The sequence below is a fragment of the Bacillus rossius genome, chromosome 10 (genome assembly GCF_032445375.1).
Source record: "Bacillus rossius redtenbacheri isolate Brsri chromosome 10, Brsri_v3, whole genome shotgun sequence".
Lineage (NCBI taxonomy): Eukaryota > Metazoa > Arthropoda > Insecta > Phasmatodea > Bacillidae > Bacillus > Bacillus rossius.
In genome coordinates, this window is record NC_086337.1 from 57,312,309 (window position 1) to 57,337,920 (window position 25,612).

The 25,612-nt window shown below is 42.1% G+C and overlaps 1 protein-coding gene and 1 long non-coding RNA gene across 2 annotated transcripts; one reads left to right on the plus strand and one right to left on the minus strand.

Annotated features, from left to right (window-relative positions):
- Window positions 1-5,864: 5,864 nt before the first annotated feature.
- Window positions 5,865-18,530, minus strand: LOC134536358 (uncharacterized). Its single transcript, XM_063376111.1, has 5 exons — window positions 18,298-18,530; window positions 14,135-14,323; window positions 10,626-10,752; window positions 9,983-10,126; window positions 5,865-7,101 (listed from the first exon to the last, which is right to left on the minus strand). Exons 1-5 carry the CDS (start codon window positions 18,528-18,530, stop codon window positions 7,009-7,011), a joined length of 786 nt encoding a protein of 261 aa, XP_063232181.1. The 3' UTR covers window positions 5,865-7,008.
- Window positions 18,531-21,621: 3,091 nt separating this feature from the next.
- LOC134535663 (uncharacterized) lies at window positions 21,622-24,895 on the plus strand. Its single transcript, XR_010075672.1, has 3 exons — window positions 21,622-21,654; window positions 22,040-22,190; window positions 24,704-24,895. It is a non-coding gene; the product is annotated as an uncharacterized LOC134535663 (long non-coding RNA).
- The last annotated feature ends 717 nt before the right edge of the window (window positions 24,896-25,612 follow it).

A 25,612-nucleotide genomic window follows, 5' to 3' on the forward strand; every position in this document is an offset into this window, starting at 1 on the left:
TATATATATTGTCCATCTGCAGTTCGCGTAGCGCGGTCACGAAAGGCTTAGAGAAGTGAAGTACCAATCACGGACATCTATGCGATAGCGATCACCTATTAATTGGACCATGCAAGTGTCATAACTAGGCGTAGGCATTTTGACGTGACAACGTCTAATAAATCGATGAACGCCGGCTGCACGCACGAAAAAGTGTCCCGTAACGCAAATTTTCCCGTAACGCACATTATCCCGTTACTTTGTGTCACGTTACGGGGTGTTCCGTTACGCTATGTCCCGTCACGCGGTGCCCCGTTACGCTGTGTCCCGTTACGCTCATTGTACGCTTGCGCCGCATCTATCTCTTCCACTCGATTGGAACAACCATCGATTTGGCTTTTTCGAGGCACATTAAACTTGAAACACTCCCTTTCGTTTCCTACTTTTCCTATCATCGTCCTATCCTTAACAGAATAACACCGATTGAAAGAAGTTAAATAGCAAACATGTATACAAGTTATAGTTAAAATAATCTCTTCGTTAAAGTAATAAACATATTTGAATTAATGAGTGCAAATAAAAGTAAATTTATCAATCAAATTGTAGATTTCATTTCACTCCTTCTTTGTATCCATACAAAATAGTGATAATTCAATACAAAAGATTCAATTTTATTCATAAAAGATGCAATCATTTCATTAATGTTTTGTTATGACGTTGTCACGTTAAACTATCGTCCTTAAACCGAATTTACAGACAACCATTTTTTTTTTGCGAGAAAAAAAGGTTGACGTTAATTAGACTGCAACATGATGTGCCCTCGCCAGCGGTTTCTTCCTCGTGATTGGCGGGCGTCTGCGAGAGAACGGCGCAGACGTACTCCACGCAAGCACACGCCCATGAAGAGCCCGCAGGAGGCACAGCCCAGCTCACTTGGTGAGAGTGGTTGTTTGTCTGTGCTGATTGGTGCTGTTTGCATCGCCTCTCGCTCGTCATTCGTCGCTGGCCGCTGCCACCACTTGGGCTGAAGGCTTCGCTCACATCGAGGTCAACAAAAAACGAAAGTTCACTGTGAATATTTTCGGCGACATATCTAAACACTAGCTGCCCGACCCGGCTTCGCACGGCTATACTAATGGAAAAAATTTAAGCCACATCTCCCATTTACAGTAATGGCAAATAAAAAAAAATCAGTGAAAATTTATTACAATGTTGTATAATGTACCGGAGAGAAAATGAATAGCACCGATGGTTTCCCGACTCGTGCACGCAACGTACAACTGATGTACCCGTACTACGCTACGGCAGTCTACAGGCAGATCACTCTTACGCCGCTCATTATACATGCCCCTCCTTGTGGGTACGCCACTGCCGCGCGATGCCCGTTGCCATGGAGACGCAGAAGGCATGAACAATGCAAAATCCTGTTCTCATGCAGACAAAGTACCCACTGTTGCCTGGTTTTAACCACCTATGGGATCTAATTTTCGGAAAATGTCATCCTGCGTAACATAAGGAACATTACTGTGAAGTTTCAAGTCTGTAAAGTATATAGCCTATACTTGAAAAAAAGGGCAATTTTTGATATATAAAGTACCCGCAAAATTTCAACGGTGATGAGGACTGCACTAACAATGAAATAGTCGTTGTCATAGAGACGAATGAAGCATCAACAAAGCAACAGCCGTTGCTATGGTGTTTTCCTACCAAAAACTAGAAATTTTGATATATTACGCCCCAGAAACTCCCCTTGGGATCGGATTTCCGCAGAATCCGTTCTTAGTGAGCGTCTAAATAACAAAATGAGTAACTATGCTAAATTTCAAGTCATTCGGGTGTATAGTTTTAGAGATCTCGTGATGAGTGAGTCAGTGAGTGGTATTTCGCTTAATAAACTTCTAGCTCCTGCGGCATAGTCAACACACACTTAGTACGTGTACTGCATGTTGTATCTAACCCCCTCCAACGCATTTGATTCTAAATTGGACTTTTAGTAAGGATCCCTAATGTTATTGATAATATAATATAGCCTATAGTCTTCCTCGATAAATGTACTATCCAACACTGAAATATTTTTTTCAAATCGGACCAGTGGCTCCTGAGATTAGCGCGTTCAAACAAACAAACAAACAAACTCTTCAGCTTTATAATATTAGTATAGATGAAAGGACAAAGAATTAAACCTATATATCTGGTAAACATGGTCACGAGTGTGGGAATGCAGATCGGGAAAGGATAACCCAATTAATTAGATGCAGTTTTATTTATTAGCTAATATTTACACTATTAATGACATTATAACAATTTGAAAGTCTGACCACAGACAAGTCCACAGTTCACTCACCCCACAGGAGCTTGGCTCGACAAGTTATTTCCGGGCAAAGCCCGGCCTGGCCTCACCACCACCACCTCCTAGAACTGAACCCGCCAGGGTGTACTAGGAGCACTAGCTTTGTTCTTGAAAAACCACCCAGACGCACACCAGCAAGTAATGCGCCATGGGAGATGATTGGCCTTCGATCTTCCGTGTTTTCGTTTCGAATGGTACAACACACCATCCAGGGGCCTTTACCAGAAATAAATAACTTTATGCCGTGCCTGCAGCCAGAACAAAGACTTTGTCAATAAGATGATATGGGTTCCGTTGCCATCTATGTCCACACGTAAAATCACGGCAGTAATTGATTAAAACATATATGTCATGCCACGCGAGATCTTTCCACTGGAATTGGGCTCGACAGTGGCTGTCACTGCTGCTGGCATGTTACCTCGCCCCTCTGTCCCAACACACTGCCTCGCGCTACTCAATTGTCCACGCCGGGACACCGCCCCCCCCCCCCAGCACCAGTTCTCGATGACCCCATCTTCGCTCGTCTCTCGTCATCCACGTCTTTCATCTTCATGACTCCACCCCAACGAATACAGCTGATATGATTTATTACTTGATTCCTATTTTAAGTTTAATTTAAAAAATGAGTTTATACAAAGTTACAGTTCACTGCAACTCCGTTAAACGATTTACTTAAATTTAAAATTAATTAATATTTTTTTTACCTTTTTAGTTCACAAAACAAAAAAAAAGTTTTATAGTTCTTTAAAATATATTTTTTTATATTCCTTTCTTTTAAAAAAAAAGACGAGTGTGAAAATTTTGTAAGTTTAGTTTCATTAATACAAAATATAACTACTTATTCACTAAAACGAACAATAAAAAAACATTTAAAGCCTTTATTTTAAATTTCAAATAAATATGTGATTGTTTGTAAAATCTTAAAATTTTATCCATGATTAGTTTCATCTTAATTAACTGTGCACACAGCCAAAATTAAATGAATGTGGAAATGTTAAATATGGCAGAATCTAAACTTTTTAGAAATAGGCACATGTTTCACACATTTCTAAAATATTTTCCCCTCATGAAATGAGAAAAAGGTAAGTGTAAAATACATCTCCAAATAAACTTAAGCAGGAGTTAATAAATGAAAACATACTTAAGTTATATAAAAAATGAAGAAACAAACGCATTGCCACTGTTGCAGTTTCAACCATAAATGGGTTGTTAGGAATGAAGTTAAATATACACTTGACATTTTATTGTGTATTTTGGTTTAGCAAAAACATTTTGGAATTAATTACATGATTTTTTTTACATGGGTATGATATCAGCAATATTATGAAATGTTAACTAGTGTGTTATGTACATGTTATATGCATATTAAACACGCGCTGTTACAACGAAAAACTGCCGCAACTATTTTCAAAAGAACTTCTTTGTAGAACTTACAAAATTTATCTGTATGCCTCCTCACGTTTTCGAAATACAAGGGAGAAAGCGTAAAAGGAGAAAAGGCTGGGTTGAGGTAAGCCCTATCCTGGATTGGAGCAGAGCTAAATGCGTGTCAGGCAGAGGTGCCCTGTTAATGACGAAGTATATGTCAATCATTGCAACCCAATTTACATATTTTGACGAAATATCTGTGATTGAATAATCTTCTTTCGGTATTTTCTTGATTCAATGTAGTTACGAGGGCTGTTTTTTTAAAATAAAGTCCGTTTGGTCATTAAAAAATTAACTCTTGAGAAAAGATATCAACATTTTAATTTACAACATATTACTTCATCTTTTTGACATGATCGTCTTTCAGGTCTAAGCACTATTCGTAACTACACCAGTTTCTTGAACCCCTCTGCTGGAAGGTCACCGCCTGGGAGTTAAGCCAGTTGACAACAGCAGTCTCGAGTTCCTCGGAGTCAGCTTGGGGCGGCGGCGACATCTCCAAGGGCAGTCCAGCAGACAGCAGCCTGTCTCTCGAGTCGTCCAAGCAGACAGGCGCCAGGAGACGCGCGGCTACCCGCATTGCACGCGCGTGAAGCGGGAAGCCCGCATGCAGGGGCACTACACAGGGGCAGGCGCCAGGGGACGCGCGGCTACCTGCATTGCACGCGCGTGAAGCGGGAAGCCCGCATGCAGGGGCACTACACAGGGGCAGGCGTCAGGAGACGCGCGGCTACCTGCATTGCACGCGCGTGAAGCGGGAAGCCCGCATGCAGGGGCACTACACAAAGGCAGGCGTCAGGAGACGCGCGGCTACCCGCAGTGCGCGCGCATGAAGCGGGAAGCCCGCATGCCGGGGCACTACACAGGGGCAGGCACCAGGAGACGCGTGGCTACCCGCAGTGCATGCGTGTGAAGCGGGAAGCCCGCATGCAGGGGCACTACACAGGGGCAGGCGCCAGGGGACGCGCGGCTACCTGCATTGCACGCGTGTGAAGCGGGAAGCCCGCATGCAGGGGCACTACACAGGGGCAGGCGTCAGGAGACGCGCGGCTACCTGCATTGCACGCGCGTGAAGCGGGAAGCCCGCATGCAGGGGCACTACACAAAGGCAGGCGTCAGGAGACGCGCGGCTACCCGCAGTGCGCGCGCGTGAAGCGGGAAGCCCGCATGCCGGGGCACTACACAGGGGCAGGCGAAGAACCATTTTTTTTTCAGACAAAAACCTCGTTTCACAAAGCGCTTCCTCACACGCCTGACCTTGCTGTCCTTGTCTCCCGGGGATCCTGGTGAGCAGCCGGGCCTGTCTGGCGCGTGACCCGCCAAGATGCCATTGGCTTGACGTCACGGGGCCTGGGAGTGCCACGAGCGATGCCCCTGAGAGCAGGCTTCCCGCTTCACTCGCCTGCACTGCGGGTAGCAGCGCTACCTGGCTGGTTTCATTCCCAGGCGGCCAACTTCGATGCATTTGGTTGAATAAAGGAACTGGTGCAGCATTACGAATGGCGATTATGTGAAAAAGAAGTAAGTGCCAATAAATCATTTTCTCACGTATTAATTTTTTTACCTGATTAAAAAAAATAGCCCTCGTAAATATACCAAAACCCTCGAAATGTTTCATAACTTCACGAAACGTAACACCACAGGTAAAATTTCTGAGGAGAAAAGTAAAGGTCCAAAATAATTTGGCTTGCAACATATTAAATTAGAGTTTAACTTCTTCTATACACCGGTGTCATCAGAGATGTAATTGGTTTGTGTTTGAGAATAAAAATCAATCAGTTTAACAATTACTTAAAAATATTATTTATGGAATATTAAATCAATTAAAAACAAATCATGCAGTTTTACAGTAGTTTTAAGGATGACATTTTTTAGCTGCGGCAATGGATCCATGAATATCCCTCGCACTGTTTTCATGTGAAGTAATATGTTTATCGGCGATGATTCGTGTCACGTCTCTTTAGGCCGCGATGTTCCCAGCATAGGAAGTGTTCAGGCACTGCTTCTGGATCAGGGATATTGGTCTTGGATTGTTGGTTCGGTAAGTGCGACTATCCTGAAGACAGCTTTAACAGTATATTTATAAAAATAAATCACTCTCGGTGGAATTATTTAAAAACTATTTTTATTTGGGTTTTTATAGAATTTCAATAAATACACAGTCAACAAAATTGAAATCATATCACAATGTTTACAGGTTCTCGTGTGCTTACATACAAAAAAAATTATTTTTATATATTTACAGTGCAACGATTTTAGATCAACGGAATATTTATCACAAAATAATTTTTTTTGTGTGGTACAAAAAGTGTTTCGATGATATATTTCCTTGGAGATCAGCGTCTTCACGACGCGATGAGCGATTAATAAACCCGTGAACCGGCGTGTCGTGCGGGTTGCAGGCGTCCCGGTCGTCAGGGGCCGGACCACACGCGCCGAGTAGGGCACTACAAACACAAGGTATGAACGGCTGCGGGGAAATAAACTCGCTACGGCGAAGTAACCAACAAAACCTACAAACGCCACACATTTTTTTTTGAGATTCTGTTCCTTAAGGTCAGTAGTATCTAAAGATTCATATTTAATGCTGAAGTCGCTGTTTTACGGCAGAAAAAAAATTTATATATTTTTGATTTTCGGAATTTTTCTGTGACAGACAGTCCAAAACTGCAATGGAGGTTTTACAAAAAAAAACTGCGTTAAAACAAAAATTCATTTAAAGAACAAACCACCTTACAAACCTCAAGAACCTCTTTGCGATGTATAATTATTTTTTTGGGTGCCGTATTATAGCGACTGCAGTGTCCAAAACTGAACTGGCGGAGGCTATTGGCAGGGGTAGGCATTTTTTGCAAAAAGATCTGAACACTTATTAGACTGCAACAAGGTATACCCGAACCTGTGGTTTCGTCCTTGTGATTGGCGGACGTCTGCGAGAAAAGTCGTTGCCTTATCTGACCGAGCCATACCAGGACGCGTTTGCTTCAGCAATGAATCACTGTGATTGGTGTTGTTACAATCGGTATGTAACTAAGAGAAACTCACCCTATCACGAAACACAGACGATGATACAGTGTTTTTAACTTTCATCTAGTCTGGAAATCTTTTCGCGAAATCTGCATGACCCTAGGTATTAGAGGTAGAAGGATTGGAACACGTGGCTCTTGGTTTGCGGGTTACTTCACAGTGACGTCAGGATTCGGCGGCCGCTTGTACCCGGTACTTGCAGTGCCCCAGAGCGACGTGTGACGTCACTGGGCGGTGCTCTTGGCGGCCGTGGTGGTCTCCCTGTTGAAGGGGTTGGCCAGAAGGTTGTTGACGGCCCTCAGCACGGATATGGGGATCTGCGCAACACAGCACAGTCGGAGCACAGCACAGTCGGAGCACACACGGGCCGCGACACAGCTCCTTCCTACATCAACTGAAACACACTTCAGGAAACTATGCCATCAATAATGTGCGCAGGCTTTCACGGCCATCGTCTGAAGTAGCTTCAGGGTGAACCACAAGGAAAAAACAATATTTCGTACCAAATTAGGCGAGAAAAAAGTACTAGATTTGAAAAACAAAGTACTAAATTATGATAAATTATGGTTTTAACAATTTAGGAAGTTATTATGACATTGTAATGCTCGAACATAAATATCACACACCACACACACATACATTCCATAGTTTTTAAAAATAATTACGCTTAATAATAAAACATATTGGATTTACTGTAACATTATTATATTAAAGAAAAAAAAAGAAAAAATACTAGATCTGAGCGTAAATGTACTAGACCACTAAAATACTTACAAAAGTACTAGATCTAGTACGAAAGTACTAAATGTGGACACCCTGAGTAGCTTGGCTTCTGGGTTGTAGCCATGTCCTCGGCGGATAATTCATCGACATTTCGGTCGACATTGCAGTCGCCATCATCAGGGAGCAGTAACCTACTGAGGTTCTTACCAGTTGTCCTGCCTTTATATACTCTCGACTGAGGGGAAGAAGGTGCTTCCTGATTGGCTGCAGCTGTGGGCCAATCAGAGCCTTCCTTTCTTCTGGTTGGCTGGGCTGTTTTGCCAATCAGGGGCGATCTGTCTGGTGTTCGATGTGGAGCTATGTTTATGGTTCCGGATTAAATGATTTGTTAGTTTGATTTTATTTTCAATCATCATTTATAAATCCAATATATTTATTTATTATTCTTATTTTTACGTATGCAGAAGTTAAGGCGTGGATTCCGCGCTGTCCTACAACCATCCACGGATTCAATAAATAAATAAATATATATATAAATTTTACCAATAAAAATAAACATTTAAAGTACAACAAAGAACTGATAACTTAAAAAAATTAACCTAAGAAAATAGCTTGGAATTAAACTACGGGAAAAAGTATAATTAATATTTTTTTTTCTCAATATGTGCTCTTAAATGGCAGTCTCATTTCTTACAGAGGAAAAGCACGCAAGACAAATATAAAATTTAAAAGAAAGATAGATAAACAAGAACAAAAACTATCAGTTACAAAAAAGGTTATGTAAACTACACAGTATTTATTCAAAAACTCAAAACTATTCATTATTCAATCCTACATATCAAACTAATTAAATTATCACCTCAAACTTATACTACAACCATACACACTGTACCTGAAGTTGCTTGAAAAGAAAAAAAAACTTGAGAGTTGTACAACGGTATAATTTATGTCTCAGAAACATATCATGATTCATTTTAATCAAAATCTTTACCAGTTACTTCTAGGACTGTGGTTTAGAATTTTATGAGGTGAGAGGTAGAACAATGGATGCATGGATAGCTTCCGGTTCTTCTTATCCATTTATATATTTGAAATGGTAAAAAATATTTCAATTGAGGAGAAAATATTAAACCAAAATTTTTAATTTATTCTTGATCTGTACACTATTTTTTCAGTTACTGAGAGATACAATGGTTTGTCGTATTTTTCTCACTGATCCCTTCTTAAGCTTGGTCTCGTAGGGGTGGGATACTAAATGTCACTGTCAGTACAATTCATTAAGGGCTGTTTCCGTAACTTCATCTCGATTGCTCTCTTAAATTTTATGTTTCGTCTCAAATTTTCTCAAAATATATTAATTGGTGCGAAAAATCACGGAAGTGTTCATAACTATTACCATTTACGGACCTTGACATATAAACTAACATTTAATAAATATCTGGTGAGAAAATTCGACTCGGAAACAAATGAAAGATTGCTACCGGAATAAACCAACAGGAAAATATTCTTTCTAACAGTAACAAGAAGAACAAATGCCCACCTAGGCGAGTGATACCGAGTCTCAAAGTGAACGGGAAGGTTGCATCGCACACGAATGACAAGAATATGAAAACAATAATACAAAACTAGTTAATACAGCGTATAGTTTAGAAATAAAATTACAAACTATTTTATTAAATAAGGGTTTCAATCCAAAAAAATAAACAAAATATTAAAAATGACTTTAAAATTATTCACATTACAAAAAAAAAACCTCTATGATAACCAAATCTTAGAATAAAAAAATATTAAAATTAGCTTAAAATTGTAATACAGCTTTCGTTCCAAGATTTTGTTGTTATAGAGGTATTTATTACGTGATTATAATAATTTACAGCCAATTTTTTTTCATATATGTATTTTTTTGTTTGTATAAAGCACTTAGTTTAAGACACAGTCTGCAATATTTTAAAACTATACATTGTCTTGTCTATTTCTGTAGGAACATTATTGTTCTGTCTATTCACGTTTGTTCGGAAGGAGACACGAAACCCGGAAGACTAAAGGCGGCGCGGTGTCTGCGAAGAGCTCTCGGAGTGATTGGCGGAAAAGCGCGTCTCTCCATTTTTAATAGTTGATTATTTTTTGGATTGAAGTCCTTATTTTATAAAATAGTTTGTTATTTTATTTCTAAACTATACGTTGCATATTGCATAATAGAATGTTTTAATAAGTTGAAATTAGCCTAAAATTTGTAATTCAGTTTTTCGTGCTAAGATGTTGTTGTTATAGAGGTATTTATTACGAGATTATATTAATTTACAGATTTATTTTCATATTTATTTTATAAAACAGTTTGATTTTTTTTTAAAATTATACATTGTCTTGTCTTTTTCTGTAGGAACACTATTATTTTGTCAGTTAACGTTTGTTCAGAAGGAAACACAAAACCCGGTGGTGTCTGCGAAGAGCGCGCCAGGCGCCGGCAGCTCTCACCTGGAAGATGTCGCTGATGAACCGGGAGAAGCCGGAGCGCGCGGGGGCGGGAGGAGCCCTGGTCGCCGGCCGGGCCGTGGAGGACGTCGAGGCGCCGCCCCCGGGGGCGGGGGTGGACGAGCTAGCCGTGACGTCGCCGCCGTCCTGCCGGCAGAAGAGCGTCGAGTGGCGAGGGGCCCAGTCCTCGGGGATTCACAGGGCTGTGCGCACGGGGTCACGACACAGCTCACGCTTGTCTGCTGCACACTGCCCCCGTGTCTTCACCACCCCGCTCCACAGTCACCACTTCGCCAGGCAAGCGGTCCTCCCCCCCCTTTCCGGGATCTGCTCCCATGTGGGTGATCATAACAGTGTCAGTAGTTACGTTATTAGAAAGGTTCTTGCAACCGGGAAGAACTGATTTAAATTTTATTTATTTTTTCATGTGTAACATCTAAGCTGTCGGTATACGGCATTTTGTAGGAGTAATTTCGTGAATGGAACGGGGAAAGTGTGACCACGGTGCTGCGAGAACACAACACCCAGCACACAACACCCAGAATACAGCACACAGCACACAGCCACGCAAGGAGCACACAGCACACAGCACACAGCACACAGCACAAAGCACACAACACACAGCCGCGCAAGGAGCAGGACTCACCACGGGGATGATGTTGGATGTCTCGTCCTTGCTGGCGCCGGCCTGCGGCGAGGCGACCGCAGCGCTCACGAAGCTCGCGGCCACCAGCAGAACTAAGAGCCCGTGAGCCGCCATCTTGGAGCTATCCCTGCAACAGGCGCACATTTTCCCGTCAGGCGTCTAACTCTGGAGGTCTCATCTGTCCACTTCGTATATGAAGGCACAAATCATATCTCCCGGAACTTATATACCTTGCTGCAACCACATATTTACTAACAGGCCGTATGTGAGCGGCGCGAGGAAATAACTTTCTATTTCACGCGGCCTAGTACAACCATCACGATAATCAACCAGTTAAAAAAAGTTGAAATCAGCAAGTAGCCAGAGCTAAGTCCTATGCTACGCCAAATAACTTTAATTAAAGTATAAATGTCCAGGCAAGAATCTCCTAACCCAGTAGTAATGCGACATATTTTGCTTTGTAGCCATACGATTGCTTTTAGGTAAATGTAATTTTTTTTCAAATATCTGTAATTTTACATAATAATGTCAGTTCCATTTACAAAAAAAGGAGGGTTTGTCTGTAAATTCAGTTTACGGACGATAATTTTACGTGATAACGTCATAAGAAAAAAAAGATCAAAAAATTGCATACTTTTTAATTTTAAAATATTATTTACATTTTTTTGCAAAATTAATTTCAATAATTTGTTTAAATACAACCACGAACAATTAGTTTAAAAGACCGCCTTAACCTGTTTGATATCATGGAAGATTTTTCTCGCGCGGTGGTTGGCCGGTTCTTGCACGCTCGGCTCAGGCGCGGAACGTGACAATTTTTTCGTGCGTGCAGCCGGCGTTCATCGATTTATAAGACGTTAGTTACCACGTCAAAAAATTTTACGACGTGTTTCCCAGCTGGAAAATGACGAATAGTTGACATGTGGCGAGGACATTCGCGACCCAGAGCACGACGCAAGAGAGCAGGAGAGAGGAAGCCACGGGAAAAGCCGTGGGGCGACTTCGACGACAAGGAAAGGCAATGAATGACCCGTCGGGACGGGGCCGTAAGGGCGATGTTCCCGGAACTCGGTCGCCCGGGGGGGAAAGCGGTCCTCGGAGGCTGAGGGCTGGACCCTCACACGGGTCACACGAGCAGCGGCCGGTAGAAAGTCTCCGGCCCGGACCGTGGCTGGGTGAATGTCCACATCTCCTTCCGGCCCACACTTCCACTAACACTTCCTTCCGGTCAGCACTCCGAGCAGCCTGCCGACTGGTTTGGAACTGACCAACCATCTCGGCTCTCCAAGTTGAGACCAGTTTCTCACGGACGTTACTTGACTACTTTCCACCCGGGGCAAGAACTCATTTGGCGCCCCAGTTTTTTTCCCCTTCAAACCAACAAACCAAAAATTTCCCCGAAAACACCTCATATCGCCACCACATACTAATTCCACTATTCCAAATATTTTTTTATTCAACTTATATGGTAAATAAATACATTTATTTGCATTCATTTAATTTGTAATACATCACCAGTTGGATAGTATGATTAAAAAAAAACAGTTTTTTAATTTTTCGCGATATATATGTATACATTTTTCAACACAAATAATTCAATTCGTCTGCCCTCCAAACTTTTTTTGTGTTATATTTATATATACTTTGCCAGTTTAGCGCATAAACTCCCCCCCCCCCCATATTCAGGGTTGAAATGTGATTTGAGATCATCTATTAAACATGTTGATGCCTGCTGAAACATTTCACTTCCAACATTTCAGGCTTCTAAATTTTATCCAAAACAATGAGAGTATATTTTCGTGACGAGGTGGTGAGTGACAGATAACACCTCACAACCCGATAGCTGTGGATTCTAGCAAACAGGTCGTTTATAACAGTCCCTCAATTAGTACGAAATGGTTAGGTCCCTGAAATTTGACATTGGTATCGAACTGAAGTGGTGGTTTGTGGAAACATATAGTGTTACATACCGTGAACCTCAGTGTTTGGGAAGATCACTGCCACAATCTGCTGAAAACGAAGATCTTGATATGTACTGGAGAGGATGTGACAGTGGGGAAATACAGGAAACAGTGACGTAATTATTACCCTTTGTGTAAATCTAGGCACCGTGACAAAACTTACTTTCTACTTCCATGTATTTTCAAGAGACACATTTTCGACGTGATAACGTCTTATAAATCGATGAACGTCGGCTGCAAGCACGAAAAATTGTCACGTTCCGCCTGAGCCGAGCGTGCAAGAACCGGCCAACCACTGTGCGAGGAAAATCTTCTATAATATCAAACAGGTTAAGGTGTGTTGTTTTTAAACTAATTGTTCGTGATTATATTTCAACAAATTATTTAAATTTAATTTGCAAAAACTATAAATAATATTTGAAAATTAAAAAGTATGCACGCGTTCATCGAATTATTAGACGTTGTCACGTAAAAAAAAATATTTTCTTTCTTACATTTTTCATATAGATATATGTCTTAAAAAAAGTTCCAAATGAATATATTGAAACCCACCATGTGGTTCTGCACTAAAAATGTGCGGGTTCGTTAACTTGTGGATGTTTGAGCGAATATTCCCTGTTCATTGGCAGACGTCTTAAACGTGTAGACGGAGATTGACTGCTTATTTGACTTGGCTTAGAGTGCTTCACATAAATAGTGGAACAGCAGCAGAAGTAGCGCAAAGATAAATATTTTCTAATGAAACATGACTAAAGGTTTCTCACTGGTAGGGCCATGCAGATTTCGCGAAAAGATTTCGAGACTGGATGAAAGTTAAAAACACTGTATAGCATCGTCTGTGTTTCGTGATTGGGTGAGTTTCTCCCAGGCACATGTCGATTGTAACAACACCAATCACTGTGATTCAGTGCAGAAGCAAACGCGTCCTGAGTGGCTCGGTCAGATAAGTCAACGACTTTTCTCGCAGACGGCCGCCAATCACAAGGAATAAACTACAGGTTCGGGTATACCTTGTTGCAGTCTAATAAGTTTTCAGATCTTTTTCGCGAAAAATGCCTGCCCCTGCTCATAGGCCACATAAATAGTGGACCAATAGCTAGAGACCGGAAAAATTCATGGTTTCATTTCGCGATAGGCTAGAATCCTAGAGCGTGTAACTTATTGCCGCTTCAGTGATTGGAACACAGTTTGCCTGGAGGACTGTGAGCCAATGAATGACCCTCAACGTAATACGTATCGAATCACAACAATCCCAGTTAGCAGGTGTCACGAGTCAGTAGCCAATGAGCTGGTGTAATTTTTCTGCGTATATAGAGGATCTTAGAGTCTAGACTAGAGGTCATCGAAACCACGAATTTTTCCAGTCCCTATAAATAGTGGACCAGTAGCTAAAGTAGCGCAAAGATAAATATTTTCTAATGAAACATGACTGAAGGTTTCTCATTGGCCACATAAATAGCGGACCAGTAGCAAAAGCAGAGCAGAGATATAAATCGTGCCGGTCTCTGCTGAAGACGTCCGAAGAGCCACAGACGGAGGGACACTCACGCGAGAACAGGCGGCGATGGAGCAGCGGTGCAGAGGTGCAGAGGTGTCGACGGCGACTGAGCCGACCAGCGCCTCGCGGCCGGAGAGAGCTGGCGGGAGGCGGGAGAGAGTGCGGAGTTAGGCCCTCGGTGCTCACTGCGGCGTGTCCGGGGGCACACTCTCTCCCGCTCTCCCGCCGGGGGCAGCGACCTGCGTCACGCGCGTGACTCGTCCCGTCGCTCCACTGACACCCGGGCCACGCGTGACCGGGACGATCCTCTGTCCGTCACGTGACAGGCTCATGGGTAGAGACCGGGAAAATTCGCGGTTTTTTTCTCGATATCTAGGGACCTGAAAAATTCGCGGGTTCAATGACTTCTAGGATGAACTTTATAGTTATACGTACACTCGGTCAAATGTCACCCTCTCATTGGCTGCTGTCTTGTGAAGGTTGTCCCAACGTAGCGGCCTGTGATTCGGCACAGCTTCGGTTGAGTGTTTCTCACTGGCCCAGAGTCGTCCAGGTGAGTTGTGAGCCAATAGCCGAGGCAGCACTGAGGTATAACTATATGCATTTTAGGCTGTCGTTAAATTAATCCGCGAATTTTTCCGGTCTCTAGCGATAGGTATAGGGATAGGAAAAACTCGCAGTTTCGATGACCTCTAGGATAGACTCCACGATCCTCTATGTACGCGGGGGAAATCACACCAGCTCATTGGCTACTGACTCGTGACACCTGCTAACTGGGATGATTGTGATTCGATACTTATTACGTTGAGGGTCGTTCATTGGCTCACAGTCCTCCAGGAAAACTGTGTTCCAATCACTGAAGCGGCAATAAGTTACAAGCGAATTGAAACCGCGATTTTATTCCCGTCTCTAGCGATAGTCTAGAATCCAAGTGCGTGTAATTTATTGCCGCTTCAGTGATTGGAACACAGTTTGCCTGGAGGACTGCGAGCCAATGAATGACCCTCGACGTAAGAAGTATCGAATCACAAGCATCCCAGTTTAGCAGGTGTCACGAGTCAGTAGCCAATGAGCTGGTGTAATTTTCCCGCGCACATAGAGGATCGTGGAGTCTAGCCTGGAGGTCATCGAAACTGCGAATTTTTCCAGTCCCTACTGATGGTGCACAATTTATGTGGAGATCTCTGGGCCGACGGGGAACCTCCAGTCACCGGCTACACGTCACAAGTCTGCAGCCAATGAGCAGGGAGTATTCGCTCAAGTATCAAGATGACTTTGCTTGAACGATTTTTCAGACGAACCTCGTTATGGTTCTATATTGGGGGGGGGGGGGGGGGGGGAGTAGGGGCCGCTGCCGGTAAAACCATCTGTGAATTAAGGGGGCCGTGGGTTTAAAAAGTCTGGGACCTCTTACCGTAACGATTTGAGTGTATCTCTGCTACAGAATGAAATTCAAATAGCAACAATAACTAGAGACTGGAATAGTGCACGATTTTAGAACCTCCAGAATGGATTCCAACATCCTTTTGGTCAAAGTCGCCTCCTCATTGGCTGCCGACTTGAGAGGCGTCTCAACTGGGTTCCTTGTGATTCGATGTTAATTCGATTGAAAGTCTCTTATTGTAATTTTTTACTATCCCTAGCTATATATATTTACAGAGCATATTAACTTGCGATGTTCAGGATGGTTGCTGAAGTTGTAACTAGAGTCCGGAAAAAATACTTGTGGGTTGTTCTCGTGGTATGTTGTAGTTTAAAAAACGGTTAGGTAAAAACATTAAAATTTACGGACATTTAAACCAAGAACGCTTCTCAAATAACCGAAGAGTTTTTCGTTGTTTAAAATAACTGGGTGTTTGTAGAAACTACGTCGTATTTCGATCTCTGAGTTCTGTTCGCTTTTCGGTATGAACTGGGCAAACACACACGCGGAAGATTGGATCCATGTTCAAGTCAAGTGAATTAAATACCCGTACAATCTACGAAGGTAAAGATAAATTTACGAAGATAACTGGATAATTCGTATCCATCAGCGTACTTCGGACATTAGAGGTGAAAATTTTTAACAGTGTATTTATAACATTCGTGCTGCTTCTGTTTAGGGTTTACTGTTCATTTGGAAGAATATTGGCGAGTAAAGACCCTCAATCAAATTACTATCGAATCACAAGTTACCCAGTTGAGGCGCCTCACGTGTCGGCATCCAATGAGGAGGTCAAATTGACCCGAGTGTGTAGAGGATCGTGGAGTCTATCCTGGAGGTCATTGAACCCAGTCACTATTTATCTAGTATGCGCGGGCTCATAGCTCAGGCATGAGGGAAATAAATCTCGGTATACCTAACGTCACACTAATTTTAAAACTATCAAAATGTATTAACGGCTAAAATATATTTCAGATAAATTCAGCTGAAGAGAAAACTTGGCAGTTCAAGTTTGTAATTGTAATCCTAATCCTCTATGCGTTAGTCATTGTAGGATTCCGGGACACATATTAAGACCACCGCAGGGAAACTTTCTATTCCCACGAGCTTTTGCGTCATTATGTTCCGAGAGAGAAACTTTGACCGGCGCCCGATGTCGCGTCCGGAGATACCGTTCACGAGAACGCTTTTAAAAAAAATTCCGTGTCAGAATATTTTCCTAGTCTTCCTCGTGACGTCATTAATGAGCCTATCGTCCGCGCATGAGCTGCAATGAGCATCACACCGACCCATCGTCCAGTTTAAATGTATCTAGAGTTCTGTGAGTTTATAAAATAGCTACTAATTAGCTGAAAGACATTTGGATGCAGAGCCAGAGTATGTATAGATAATCTGTAATTTTCGTAACTCTTTCGAGAAAGATAGTCCTCAAAACACTGTAGTTATTTGTTTCCATTATGATTGGTAAAATTTGTGTGAAAATTTTCAGGTGAATAATTTACATTGAATAATACAGTAATAGTCAAAGCAACCCAGTTAAATCGGAAAAGATTTTCATTGACTCTAGCCCAGAATTAAGGAAAACATTGCAAAACTTTTGTACAGTATGGCCAAGTCAAACAAAATTTCCACCCCCCCCCCCCCCGAAAAGTACAGAAAACAGACGAATTCTATTTTTTTGATTTGAAAGATAAATAGTAACTCGTAAACCTTTGCGTTGGTCTGACGTTCAGATCGAAACAGTGCTTGTACGATAACCTGAAGAGAGACCGAGTAATGTATGCACAGATGAGATTGAATTCGACTGACCAACTATTGCAGCATATCTATCAGACAAAATAAGTTGAAAACGTCAATAGGACTTATGGTCTAAAACACTCTTGTTTTCCATATATTTTTGTGACATATTTACACCCTCTGTTATTTCTATGAGTAAAATTTTTTAAAGCAATTGATTTCAAGGTGGTTGTTGAACTTAATTTAATTAAACATAAACCAGACTCTCAGTGGTCTATCTTAAATACTTCCTCTGTTATTAATGACTACAATAATTCGTTGTTTCGATGACCTTCTGCATAGACAACACAGTCCAGTGATTACTTGGGCCAGTTCATTGGCTGCTCACTTGTGAGTCGTCTCAACTGGTTTGCCTGTGATTTGAAGCTTCATTGGCTGAGGGGTTCTCATTGGCCCATAATCGTCCAGATGAACAGTGAACCAATAGCACGAGAAGCTTAAACGTATTTATATTTGTAATTTATAGAGACCTGTAAAATTCGCGGATTCATTTCGCGATAGGATAGAGTCCAAATACTTATGACATTATTTTGCTTCAGTGATTGAGCCACAGTTTATCTGAAGGACTCTGGGCCAATGAAAAATCTTTAACATAAGAATTAGCGAATCACGATCATTCCAGTCAACAGGTGTTACGAGTCGGTAACCAATCAGCAGATGTAATTTGCACGAGTGCATAGAGGATCATAGAGTCTATCCTTTAGGGATTTGAAGTCGCGAATTTTACAGGTCTCTAGTAATGAACCCGGCCCTGAGTTCTGTCTCGCGCTGAGCAGAGACTCACAGAGCACCGGTCGGACATGGCCTTTTCTTATTTTCCTAACCGAACTCAAACTAAGTGTATTTGTTTGGAAGGGCTCTGGGTTAGGAAAGACTCTAAGTGCATCCCCGGTCGAAGCCTACACGTCTATAGTCCTGCTGGGTCTCAGCCCTGCATGCATCGTGTGCTTTGAGCGGGGATTGTCCAGCCGTGGCAGTGTTTGATGCCATGACTGACTCCTCTGTCTTGGATCTGGACTACGTATGACTTGTTGAGCTGCGCCCAGGGACACTGCGAGGTCCAGCGGAGCTGGTCGGGGCAGCAGAGAGACCGGGGGAGGGGCCGGGAGATAAGCCCTTCCAGGGAGGCCGGCCGGGCAGTAGGGGTCTCCGACGAGCAGGCAGAGGACGCCAGACATGCGCGTGGACCGGTGCTGCTGCTGTGTGGGGCTGCGCAGGGCCGTCATCGCCATCGGCTGCTTCTACTCGGTGCGCACCGCCACCTGACCACCTGGCGTCGTCGGCGGAGCCCTTCCCCCGGGGGCAGGGAAGTAGACCCGGAGCAAACACTCTCCAGCTTCACGTCGACTGGTAGGGGCGGGGTGGGAGAACGGGGTAGGCGCCAGCAATGCTGAATCTTACGTCTGAGAGCTTTGGGACGCAGCCACGTGTCTGGTCAGCTGAGTGAGGCAGGGGGTGACGGCGGTGTCTATGCTGGGATGGGTAGCCTCTGGGCGTAGCTGGATCTCTAACAATTCTCCTGTTACGCGTATACGGCGTATTCCGTATCCGCGCCCCGTGATGGCCCCAAGCCGGCAGGGCCTAACGGCTAAGAGGGTTGGGTTAACAAATAAAAAGGGGGAGCCATCCCTTCGACATTTGTGTCCGAACGGCCGTGTGTGGCAACTCGGTCCAAAAACAACCAGTCCATCAGTTCCATCAGCTGAATGTCGTGGCAGACACACTTGTTCATACTCCTTTCTAACAAAATTTGCAAAAAAAAAAGTGTTTAAGTATTGCGTGCTAATATGTATGTAGAGCCATGAATATTTATTGGAGTCATTTCACTCCAGGCTAGATTCGACCTGCATATACGTGACCGAGCAATTGGTCGATAACCATCCTTGGCTGGTCACATCTGATTGGGCAACTATGCCTTCTCGTTGCTTATAACTAGGGGCGTGCACATTTTCGCGAAAAGATTCCTAGACTAGCTGAAAGTTAAAACACTGTAGCGATTAATGTGTTTCGTGTTAGGGTTAGTTTCTTTCAGGTGCGTGTCGATTGATAGAACACCAGTCACAGTGATTCATTGCGGAAGAAAACACGTCCTGAATGGCTCGGATAATAAGGCAAAAACTTCTCTCGCAGACGGCCGCCAATCACATGGAAGAAACAGCTACTGTGGGTATACCTTGTTGCCGTCTAATAAGCGTTCAGATTTGTTTTTTTTTCGCGAAAAATGCCTGCCCCTATGTAGATTAGGATAAGGGTCTTCAACGGAGTATTAAGAGAAAGGTTTTCCTATCGTCAACGCAAAAAATACCTAAATCTGCTTCAAGTTTCCTTTGTATATTCGCGAAATAATCATGGCTCTAGCTTAGTAGAGTGTTTTCTAGTGCCGTTATGGTAATAACGATGATAGCGATCATATTCTTTATCATCATTGGCTAAGCATTATGGATACTATGGATGATACAAGAGTGTTTCCACATTGGTTATCTGCGGGCAATTAGCTCTGCCAATGGCTATTTTACTGATAAGAGAATATCGGCGGTAGTAAATTGCCGTATCGTGTATAGCTCACATATGTGGCCGTCAATTGTGTTTGACAGAGTGGATGAATGAAGGAGGGGGGAGGGGGGTGTATGCCTGTGTACGTGGAAAGATTCCTGGAAATTCCTTCTCAAATAGTTGCCCTACGAGTAAAGGTTATAAATGTGTTTAGCGTTGTTAACCACTCACAAGATTTCTGAGTACTCTGAGTTCATTCTAGAAGTTTAAACACTTATTACAAAAAATAATAAACATATTAATTCTGTTTGACCAAAATATTTTTTAAATAATATTAAGAGATATACTATATTTAAGATATGCCTTCCAGAGCGTAAAAATATATTGGAAATTTTCACGAAATTATTTCAATAATATTTAAAATTGTAAGTATTTGAGATTATAAATGATTTGAATAACAAAACGGTTTGTTATAAAAATTGAAAACAATTCACCCGTGGAGAGCATTGATAAAATATGTCTTTGAGTTTGAAATAGAAAAAATTCTACTCTCAGAAGATAAGAAATCCTTGATAATTTGGTTTGGCTGATATTTAAAAGTATTTTTGAATTTTTTTAACATGTTGCTTCTTCGCAGGTAACGGGACTACTGGGTGCGACTGGTTTCTTCACCTTGTCGTCTCTAATGAAGAACGCAGAATACAGATTGCGTGAGTATGAACGCTTCGCAGGACGAAGATATGGAATGAATGAGAGAACTAAGAAACATAAAAGAATATGAAAATTTTAAAATTAAATCTAAGTTTCTATATGAATAAAAAGGTTAAATAAAGGAAGGTACAACTCAAATTGTCTTTGTTAAATATTGTAGGTCTTTTACAGGGGGTAGGCCAGTTAGGCTCAAAGTCTGCTATTGTACGTTCAATGTGAAAAAAAAAAGGAAAGATAAAGGTTAAGTGCAACTTTTTCCTTTGATCTGTAAATGTAGCTCTATCTGAGATATAACCAACTGAAATTCGCAAAAAAAATAAGTCACAGGAAAGGAATTGTGGACGTATTCGAACACGATGAATTGGTGTGATCAGTGTTTTCATTTCATTTTCATTTCAGCCACAGTGGACCTTTGTAGAAACGACTTTGCGTAGCAATTTAAAATTTCTTTTTTTTGGAAGCAAAAATCTAAAAAAAATTACTTTTTTATTTTTTCGTTTTTTGGATCAACATATATTAATCAACTAAATCTTACATTTCTCATCTGGATGTGGGTCTGAATGTTACAGATCAGTTAGTAAGTGAGCGCGTGAATCACTCGTGTGAATGCCTGCACTGATATAGAACACTATGGACATAAGCCATTGCTGACACCCAAAATAATGTTCTAAACCAATCTTACTATCGTAAGAATAATGTTTAAATAGCTATATATAATCAAATTTAAACACCATTTTCATCCCAAATACTACTTTTTTGGGTTACGAGAAGAGTTTTCGCCATGAAAATGCTGGTGTGACCAAAGTTTTGGCATGCCACACCTTGCTGACAATTCGGAGGTAGTAAACTTTCAGTTAGCTGCAGATTTTCACGTCCAAAATGTCTGCAGAAACACATGCTGAGACTTGGGGGGGGGGGAGATAGAAGCTCACGGGAACCAGGAAGCAGTTGGTGACTCTGGTTGGACGGCTACAGTGGTGCGTGGAGCTGTGCTGGGAGTGGACCACACGTGTGCCTCCCACGTGGTAGTCTGAGGACCGGTGTCTCCTGTCTGCAGGCTCGCTGAGCGGCGTCTTCCTGGGCTCCGGGCTGCTGTGCCTCGTGCAGGCGCTGGCAGGTCTGGCCCTAGTCAGAGGAGTCCACAAGGTGAGTCACACGCTACCTGCCGTGTATTTCCATTGCATCGAGTGATTCTGTTTGACGTATTAGGTTTCCGACTCATTCCATACATGTTTATCTATTTCATTACCATTTGTATCGTTTCAGATTATTTCGGTTATTTCACATTAAAATGTACATTAAGGAAACATTACCACACATTTCAGACCTTCCCTTTTTATTTATTTTGTTACAAATCAAGCATTCAATCATTGAAATTTCGATTCTATTGAAGTACGTTTATTTCGTTATGAATGGGTTCTCTTGATGCTTTTTCATGTAATTTTACTTCATTTTGGGTAACTGTTGCAGGCGATAGTTAAACTAATTCAGGAAGTGACTTCTCGGGAAGGAAGGTTGTGTTGCCTCGCAGGAGGACGCGGGCTGCCTGCTGCTGTGGACGGTCGCCACGGTGATGCACTTCTTCGTGGGGCTGACGGCGCTGCTCCTGGTGTCCGTGGTGGTTCTGACGACTGGGTCCGCCGCGACAGCGTGGGGGGTCGCCGGGGAACTCCTCTACTGCGGTCAGCCCCGCCTCGCGAGCCGAGGGACATGCCTAGGGACACCTGCAGTTCGCGAATACATGTCGTGTCAAGATATTTCACAAAATGCTGTAGCTTTTCTCCTGTGGTTATTGGCTGAGGTCGATGAGAGGTGTCGTCCCGCTCTTGACGGGGGCCAATGAGAATGTGGTCACCGTACCGCTGCACCCTCACAATTTGCCATGACTCTTAGAAAAAGCTACAGTGTTTTGTGAAATACCTTGACATGAAATGAAATCACGGAATATATGTGTCCCTACACATGCCTGGTGCCGCGGCGCTCAGGCGGGCAGTGGCCTGGACCACGCAGCTTGCGTTATCTGGTCTCTAGTGAACTCAGAACCAACAATTAAGGCCATGCAGATTTCGTGAAAAGATTTCGAGACTCGATGAAAGTTCAAAAACACTGCAGCATCGTCTGTGTTTCGTGATAGCGTAGAGACCCGGAAAATTCGCGGGTTCATTTAGTGTTATGATAAAATTCAAATAATTACATCTTAGTGCTGCTTCCGTCATTGGTTCACTGTTCATGGGCGTAGCCAGGGGGGTGGGGTTAGGGGTTCAAACCCTCCCCCCCTTAGCACCAAATCTTTAATTAATTTCTTATTCTTCACTCAAACAAATTTCATATTAAAATTAATAAAATTTTTACCATTACAATATTTAAATTTAAGTACCGAAAACTGCTAAAATAGCACTATTTTACACCTTAAAATCCAAATTTTCCCAGGGGAGGACCACCGGACCCCCCCTTTAATACGGGGGGGGGGGGCATGCTTCTTAACACCCCCCATACACAAATCCTGGCTACGCCACTGTCACTGTTAATCTGGAGGACTGAGGGCCAATTAGAGACCCTCACTCATAGAAGTGTCGAATCACAGGTCACCCAGTCGAGACGACTCACAAGTCAACAGCCAATGAACAGTTGGCATTTGCCCGAGTGTGTAGAGGATATTGGAGTCTATCCTAGAGGTCATTGAACCCGCGAATTTTCCGGGTCTCTAGTGATAGGTTGAGTTTCTCTTAGGTACATACCGATTGTAAAAACACCAATCACAGTGATTCAGTGCGGATGTAAACGCGTCCTGGTATGGCTCGGTAAGCTAAGTCAACGACTTCTCTCTCAGACGGCCGCCAATCACAAGAACGAAACCACAGGTTCGGGTATACCTTGTTGCAGTCTAATAAGTGTCGGGATCTTTTCGCGAAAAATGCCTGCCCCTGCCAATAATGTTCGCAGGCTCTCACGGCAATTGTCTGAAATTAGCTTGGCTTCTGGGTTGTAGCCGCGTCCCTGGGCGAATAATTCCACCGACGTAGTTAACTGCTCCCTGATGATGGCGACTGCTATGTCGATCAGAAACGTTGGTGAATTATTTGCCGAGGACACGGGATACACAACCCAGAAGCCAAGCTACTTCGAACTCAAAATCAATCCTAGCATCTGCTGAAAGAATGAAATAATCTGGCGTATGTGGGAAGTAAGAATTCACGTGATTAACAGATTTTATGTAACCTTCGTCTTAAACTACTATTTTTATGATATCATTAATTTAACTAAATTTTTTTTATAAACCCTGAAAAACTCAGTTTTTTAATGGTTTTAATAAAACCATTAATTTTATAGATGTAATAAAATATATAAAAAAATATATAGTTGAAGACGACTGCTACACACAAACGCTAAACTATGAGCAACACTTATTTTTTACTGATGGAAGTGAACTTAGATCGTAAGTATGGCAACTTAATGTACTAATCTAGTTGTTTAAAATATTTGATTATTGTTTAAGTTTATATATATATTTTATGGCAATCAAATGTTAATATAAAATTGTTGTTGTTAACTTATTTTTGGCTTGTGGGTTGTGGCCAGGTTCTTGTAAATGGAGACGTGCTCGACGTTTCGTCGTTTCTTGTCGCAGCCATCATAAATGTCCATTAACATAACCATTGATCGCCCTTGTTGATAGTTGAAGCAAGGCGAGCCGAAACGTAGTGCCCAGTTACAGAAGCCAAGTTGCAGTTAGCGTTACAGGTTACGAAAGTCTATGTCCTGGATATCATTTGAGTTGTATTTCTATGTGGTTTTTAAAATGAGAAAATGGGGGAGAGTGGACATCTATTGAAAGAGCTTTTCACAAGATGATATACTGAAAAGTTAATTAAGGTAAAATTTTAATTTTCGCTCAAATCACTACGAAACTAAGGCTAAGTTTCCTGATTATGAATGGCAAGATGACGTGAAGGTTATGGAGTACACCGCAGCTAATATCAAGGGGAAAAATATTTTCTTGCAAATGACGTTCAGAACATGTTCGATTAAAAAATTCAATGAAAAATTAATTAAAGACATTTGATAAATATTATTCATTTATATCGCATGTTTTAGAACTGATCTGATAACGCCAGACGCATTGCTGGTGTTTGCAGCAACTAAATGGAGTAAATGTGACAAAGAAGAATCAGAGGTTTGTTTGTCATGTTTTCAGCCATGCAGGCCTACTTCCTGGTGGTGGTTCACAGCTACCGCAAGTCCTTGGCAGAGCGCAGCACCGTCGCTGTCATGACATGAGCTCGTCAGTGCAGACTGCAGTCAGACACACACACTCTCTTTCTACAAGGAGCTGCAATAAAACACTTTCGTGAACTTAACCTGCGAGTTTATTACGACGACACATCCCGAGCAATTTTGACGTGATAACTTCTTATAAATCGATGAACGCCGGCTGCACGCACGAAAAAAGCACGACTCATTGTCACGTTCCGCCTGAGCCGAGCGTGCAAGAACCGGCCAACCACCGTGCGAGAAAATCTTCTATAATATCAAGCAGGTTAAGGCAGGCCTCTTAACTAATTGTTCGTGATTATATTTAAACAAACTATTTAAATTAAATTTGCAAAAATTGTAAATAATATTTGAAAATTAAAAAAAAGTATGCAATTTTTCATCAATGTTTTCTTGTGACGTTATCACGTAAAATCATCGTCCGTAAACCGACTTTACAGACAAACCTCCTTTTTTTGTTGGTTTGAGGGAACCTTGAGTGACAGGTCAGTGAACGGCTGATAAAACCTGTTTACAGTCTACTCTAATAAATAATTTATGCTGCTTTATTTCACGTATTTATTAGGATAATGGTTCAGTGACGTATCCTCAAGTTCCTGACAGACGAGAAGGGCATAAGAGATTTTAATTCAGAAATAGAGAAGAAAAAAAACTAGTTCAGCCTCTCTTTAATGCATTTCATTATCACCCTGATGTGAGAACTATTCAACGCAATTATTCGATGTTATGAATTCTTGCGTGACCGTTTGTAGCTCGAAAATAACGTTTTAGTAAATATCTGGTGAGAAAATTTGTAACCTGATAATAATAACATTATGCAAACGAGCCGTTG

Bases quoted from the DNA above. Each gene is read 5' to 3' on its own strand.
- LOC134536358 (XM_063376111.1), bottom strand. From the start codon at position 18,530: ATGACGGCCCTGCGCAGCCCCACACAGCAGCAGCACCGGTCCACGCGC. The intron at 14,324-18,297 runs GTCATGGCATCA...CGCGTGACGCAG, and splicing joins GATCCAAGACAGAGGAGTCA to GTCGCTGCCCCCGGCGGGAG. The intron at 7,102-9,982 runs GTGAGAGCTGCC...TGTGTTGCGCAG, and splicing joins TCATCAGCGACATCTTCCAG to ATCCCCATATCCGTGCTGAG.